Source organism: Gobio gobio, assembly GCF_949357685.1.
Source record: "Gobio gobio genome assembly, chromosome: 25".
Lineage (NCBI taxonomy): Eukaryota > Metazoa > Chordata > Actinopteri > Cypriniformes > Gobionidae > Gobio > Gobio gobio.
Window position 1 is genome coordinate 11,457,084 of NC_137121.1, and position 7,152 is coordinate 11,464,235.

At 35.7% G+C, this 7,152-nt stretch overlaps 1 protein-coding gene across 1 annotated transcript in view; it reads left to right on the forward strand.

Annotated features, from left to right (window-relative positions):
* LOC307121812 (uncharacterized protein) overlaps positions 1-1,597 on the forward strand; it is a gene marked incomplete at its 5' end in the record, with an annotated part of 39,164 nt that extends 37,567 nt beyond the window's left edge. Inside the window, 3 exons of the mRNA XM_079809571.1 lie at positions 619-658; positions 875-992; positions 1,186-1,597. Coding sequence (XP_079665697.1) covers positions 619-658; positions 875-992; positions 1,186-1,366 — 339 coding nt within the window. The 3' untranslated portion in view covers positions 1,367-1,597. The remainder of the gene's footprint in view (positions 1-618; positions 659-874; positions 993-1,185) is intronic.
* Positions 1,598-7,152: the final 5,555 nt, after the last annotated feature.

Genomic DNA, 7,152 nt, shown 5'->3' on the forward strand with positions numbered 1-7,152 from the left:
GTAACACCAGAATGAACCTCATTGGTTCTTGTGGAAGCTCAAATGTGATGCGTAACATGAGAATAAACCTTATTGGTTCTTGAGAAGCTCAAACTTGATGCATAACATGAGAATGAACCTCATTGGTTCTTGAGAAGCTCAAACATGATGCGTAACAGAAGAATGAACCTCATTGGTTCTTGAGAAGCTCAAACTTTATGCGTAACACCAGAATGAACCTCATTGGTTCTTGAGAAGCTCAAACTTTATGCGTAACACACGAGAATGAACCTCATTGGTTCTTGCTGAAGCTCAAATGTGATGCGTAACACGAGAATGAACCTCATTGGTTCTTGAGAAGCTCAAACGTGATGCGTAACACACAAGAATGAACCTCATTGGTTCTTGAGAAGCTCAAACGTGATGCGTAACATGAGAATTAACCTCATTGGTTCTTGAGAAGCTCAAATGTGATGCGTAACACAAGAATGAACCAATATCTTGCTTTGTGTTCCACACAATGAAAAAAAAAACATACAGGTTTGGAGCCACACAATGTGCACATTTCTGAGTGAGCTATTACTTTAACTATGAACATGTCACATTGACGTTTAAACAAGGCTCTATTTGTCTGAACAGGGAACACTGGGACTCGAGGCAGATGGATGTTGCGAAACATGTAAGAAATTGTTTCCTTGTTCAAAATATCCTGGTGGGCCTTACCCATGAGACAAGCAGAACTAGAATTCATTGTAAACGGTCACATTCAGTATAATGCAGCATTTTACACAAGATATTCATACAGACATTTGTTTTTCATGAATAATGTCCAGTAATTTTAACAGTTAAAAATGTGTAATATTCATATGATCTCCTATTTCCTCTAATACCTCAGGTGAACTCAAGAACTGTGTTCTTATGAAGAACAAAACAGACGTTACTGTAAATGGCTGCAAGACCATCCAACCCATAGATGTGACGTCCTGCAGTGGCAACTGTGCAACCGTATCAATGTGAGAGCGCATGCACGTCTAACTGATCACACTGACATACGATTTCCTGTGAAATATTGTTCACACTTACGTTCTCATATTGAATGGATGTTAATTCAGGTGTAAACTTAGAGCAGTATTAGGCCAAACGTTTTGCTATTGATATGTTTTGATTTACTAATCTGACTGAGGTTTTCCTTGTAAATCTGCATAGGTACTCAATGGCCGCGAACACCATGATGCACAGCTGTTCTTGCTGTCGTGAGCTGAAAACCCACGTTAAAAAAGTGCCGCTGAAGTGTCCCGATGACAGCGAGGTCCTTCACGACTACGTCTACATAGAGAGCTGCAAATGCACTCCAATTGAGTGTGAAAACCAGAAGAGCATTGGATAAAAGACCTTGTTCAGTTTCTGCTTTACTGCTACAATTGTGATTCCAGAAAATTGCAAATAATTTGGTGAAAGATTGCACCATTCAGATTTTTGTTCTATAACCATTACCTCTCTGGGCCTTTTCTGAACATTTTGTTTCTTATTTAGCAATGCAAAATGTGATTATTTACATTTCCTTCTTATGAAATTAATGATGACTATAATAAAGCAAAATAAATGGCAACAAAACTGTATACTGGATTTGTGTTTTTTTCTCCAAAAAAATAATTAGGAAAAATAAAACTGGTATTACTTCACAATAAGGTTGTCACAGTGGTTGCAGGAAGGCAGACAGATGAAGAGAATAAAGCCAAAATTACAGGTTTAATAGTATTTCTAGCAAACAGACAATCAGGCAACACACTCTAACTAAAATGGTGAACAGACAAGGAGTGACTGAAAAGGAAGAACTTATAGGAATACAAAAAAAGGTAATGGGCAAACACAGCTGAACAGAATGAACTAATAATGAAGGTAACCATGGTAACAAAGGAGTGGCGGGAAACTGAACAAAGGAGCACATTAACGAAATTGGAATACAAACAGAAAGTCCAAACACAAACAGACATGTGGCAAAGGTTGTATATGTTAAATGTTCTCTGAGGTCTACTTATAATGTTACGTAATATTATGTAATGTAAGATTTTTATATCAGAAAACATTATTTAGAAGTAATGGGCTACACAATGGGCCAGTTGTTCAAAGGTAAACTAATCGGATTTTGGTAATCGGATTGGATCAAATCTTGAAAATGGGTTGTTTGAAAGGGAAAGAAGGAATCTGAAATCAGATTAGATCACGGAATCCAATCCTAGTTTTAATCTGGATCAAACCTTCAGCTTGTGTTGTTCAAAACTTGTCAGTAGGATTTGGATAACTTTGATCCAAAAAAACTGGATTATCATAATCCCAACAGGGGGTAGGATTTCAAGGTGGATTCCAGGAAGAAAATGTAGTAAAACTTTAAAAAACACATACAACATTTGTATCATATAATACACAAACACATATTATTTTATTTTGCTCTTGATTAGTTATGCTAATTGTTCAAGTAATAAATTAGAAGTAGACATTAGGCTTCCTATAAAGCCTTTCGGTAGCCTACAGTCAAAGTAAAAAAAGATTTAGCCACCATAAAATAATCCCCAAACAGCTGTAAATATCAAACAAATATATTATATTAAATTTAAAGTGTTTTTTTTTTATTATCACTTATAAGACTTTTTACTTTTTATCAATTATAAGAGATGAACCAGTCAAAAGTTCTTTGCGAGCGAACGCAAGGTTTCTCGGGTAAACGCTACACAAAAGTTTTCTCAGAGAACGCAAAAGCATTTAAATTATTTTTTTCCCAACTCATATTTTTTCCATCACCATGTCCCTTTAGGGGCTCCGTAGAGCACTAGTAATCCAGATTTGGTCATCTGAAAAGGTGTGTGTCTGGATCAGGGTGATCCAATCCAATTTTGCTTTGAAAAACCGGCACAAAAGTTAAATGGATTACCTGATCCTGGATAGCACATGGGATTTCCAAATCCAGATCATTTTGATCCAGATTAAATATTTTGAACAACTGGCCCTATGATGTCATATTGAGACAAAATCCAAAAAAAGATGTGTTATCGGCTTGGACTAACAAAGACGTTTTGATTTCTGAAACTTACATGATATTTTTACAGTACAATAACCTCTTATATGTCAAAAAACTATGATTTCTCAATACATGCAACATTAGTTAGCATCAGCAAACAGGAAACAATACTTTCACAGCATTTATTAATATTAATTAATTCTTTGTTAATATACATTTCTACATTTTTAATATTGGGTTTTCATGTTTTATGGGGACTTTCCATAGGCGTAATGGTTATTATACTGTATAAACCATATTTTCCATCCCCCTACACTGCCCCTGCCCCTAAACCTACCCCTCACAGGAGACATTCTGCATTTTTACATTTTCAAAAAACATCACAGTCTGATTTATAAGATGTTTTCCTCATGGGGACATAAAAATGTCCCCACAAGGATGAGGATTTCGGATATTGCCATCTTTGTGGGGACATTTTGTCCCCATAACGTAGGGATTACCAACACACACACACACACACACACACACACACACACACACACACACACACACACACACACACACACATGTTTGGTTTCCATGTTTTATGGGGACTTTCCATAGGCGTAATGGTTTTTATACCGTACATACCGTATATTCTATCCCCCTACACTGCCCCTGCCCCTAAACCTAACCCTCACAGGAGACATTCTGCAATTTTACATTTTCAAAAAACATCACTTAGTCTGATTTATAAGATGTTTTCCTCATGGGGACCTAAAAATGTCCCCACAAGGATGAGGATTTCGGATATTGCTATCTTTGTGGGGACATTTTGTCCCCATAACGTGATGATTACCAGTCCACACATCACACACACACACACACACACACACACACACACACACACACACACACACACACACACACACACACACACACACACACACACACACACACACACACAGTTTATTACTTCCCTTCCTTTGAAATCAAGTAACTGTGATTTCTTGTTGCATCGCTGCAAATGGAAGAGAATTACAATAATAAGAATGAAGTTCCAAGTGCCCAACCAAAGGGAACACTGATCACAATAATGGTGAGAGGAGGTGGAGGAAAGGAGTGAAAAGTCTATTAAAAATTGCCCCGCCTCAAAAACCTTTTGCCCGCCTGTTTTTTTTTTTTTTTTTTTGCCAAAATGGTACTCAAACCAGTCAAGTAATGTTTACTTGGGTTTTCTAAGTAATGAAGGGATATCATGCAAATAGTTCAGATTACTAAATTGTTTTAAGTAAGTATAAAGTTTACTAAAAAAGTCTTAGTAAGAACAACTGTTGGATTTTACAGTGTAGGATGACTTGAGGGTGAGTAAATCATGGGCTAATTTTAATTTTTGGGTGAACTATCCCTTTAAGTAAATATAGACCGTACATAGCCTACTTTGTAATTCTAAGACAAGACGTCTTGAACATGCATTGCATTGCGTTCATCCTTTTATTTTAACATTTACAGTTTTAAAAGACAACTGAAACTAGACCTAAATATATATTTAAACACCCATCCGTGATGAATAATTTTATGCTAAATACATATCATATTACATTTTTCTGATATGTAATACCAACACATACCTCACCAACAAGGAAATAACTGAATGATGCTATTGACTTTTCATATTAATTGACTTTAATATGGTAGGATCAAATTCATCTTTCAAAACGAGCAGGACTCTGGCATGAAGCAAACAGAGAATATTAAAGACAAATGTTTACACATTAAATATGTTTGACACATTCCCATATGTTTGCTGTTGCATCCAGAAAGATCTTCAGTCGTAAGAGGTTTCAAAGAACTAACCCTCAAACATGTCAAACAGGCCGAGATGAAGCTCTGAGTACACAACTCTGCTGGAAGGCTGTTGAATAAAGTACTGTTCCTATATGCCTTTGGTTCATGTCATAGTATTGATTTAAGATGCAAGCATTGTCTGACTGTCAAAATTAAAATGTCAAATTGATTTTAGCTGATTAGTTAATCTAAACAATCACAATTAAACAAAACGTGAAGGTGGCATTTCAAGCCTAAATTGCTCTGTCGGCAGGAAAATTTGTTAGCACGGAAGCACAGAATGACTAGTTTGCTTGTTAGCCATTTTGAATTTTGCCGTGAAAAAATGTTGTATTTTACCAACGCTTTGGTGCATTGGGATGAAACTTGGTACACGTCATCTGAATCCCGCCCCAAAAGTACCTGAGAAAAATGGCCACAGTGCCACCAAGAGGTTAAAAAATATTGAACAAAACATACATTTTCCTTAAAGCCTTAAGTTTCTGTTTGAAACTTGCAATTGCAGTCATATGCGGAATTGTAATTTTTACACCAGTTTTGCATCAGATAAATCTATGTTTTGAGTATGTGTGGCCGTCATTCATTCACAGCACCGGTGTGGATACTGTACTTCAGAACTACAGATACGTTTTTGAAGTATGACCAAATTAAGAACATTTTCACTGGAAAATGTCATCTGAACAAGTCAGTAACATGTCTGCCACTTTTGTTCTGACCAACTGGGGGGAAAAAAGCATTGCAATAAATTGCGCTACCAACGGTGATTAAATCTAATGATCGCTTGACTCGCATCTCATCAAACCGTGCAAAATATTATTTTTGTTATAGTTTGTTCTCAAATTGTTAATGTTAACAACATCAGCATTGTTGTTTGGACCGTTCTGGATTACAATCCACCATCAAAATGATACATTTAATTATTCCAGCTGCTGAGAGAAGAGGCTATAAATGACCTGCAGCACTCTCACATGCCATACAGCCATATATATGTATACAGACATAATATGTTGAACTTTTTTGTGTATACGACTTTATGTAATGACGCAAAGACGAATGGCGCCATGCTTGAATTTCCAGCGAAAAGCTACCAGTACACTGTAAAAAAAATTCAGGTCTCCAATTGAAAATTTTCTAGTGACTGATCACATCTAAATTTTTCAGTTGGCCAAATTGAATTTCAAAGTGAATTGATGCAATTTAATTCACAGAAATTCAATTTGGCCAACTAAAAAATGTCGATGTGATCAGTCACTAGAACATTTTCAATTGGATTTTTTTTACAGTGTACCACTCAAATTACATTATTACAAGCTTACCATTATGAATCGGGCAGGAGATAGGTTTGAACACTGGCTGGATATGTACTTCCTCAAAAAATTATTTTGGATCATTTTTAACCAAAACACGTTACAGACTGCAGCTTTAATTTGTTAAAGGGATAGTTCACCCAAAAACGAAAATGTGATGTTTATCTGCTTGCCCCCAAGGCATCCAAGATGTAGGTGTCTTTGTTTCTTCAGTAGAACACAAATGAAGATTTTTAACTCCAACCGTTGCTGTGTGCCAGTTGTATAATGCATGTCAATGGGGTCTAATTCTATTAGAGTAAAAAAAACATGAACAGACAACTTCAAATTAAACTCTGCGGCTTGTGACGACACATTGGTGTCTTAAGACACGAAACGATCGGTTTCTGAGAGAAACCGAACGGTATTTAATATTTCTAAAATATACACATTTTTTGTAAACAGAAACTTTATTTTGGATGCGATTAATCACAATCAATCAATTTGACAGCACTATAAAAAATACAACTGCTTATTGTTAGCTCATGTTAGTTCAGTATTAAGAGACGACTTTTAATTGTAATAATGTATTGGTAAATGTTGAAATTAACATTAAGATTAATAAAAGTATTTTTCATTATTAATTCAGATTAACTAATGTAGTTAACCAATGTTAACAAATTAATCCTTATTGAAAAGTGTTACCAGTATTCTTTTATTAGAACAGCAAAAATAGTAAAACCATGTTCAGTGCACTAGAAAAATATATTTCATATTAGAGATGAGTCAAAAGCCACATCCTTGTTCAGCCCAATTCAAACAAGCGATAAATGAATCATTGTGTGACCGAATGTCGTTTTCATCATTCACATACAGTTTGTTTAATCTCAAACACCAACAAAGACATTAAATATTTATTTGTTTCAAGTATCTACCAAGCCCAACGCCAAATTCAAGCCATGGGTCCACCCTCTGATCACAAACTACATTCCTCTAAAGCAAACTAATAGCCATTATAAAAGGACAAGTGCTGACAGTCAGCTC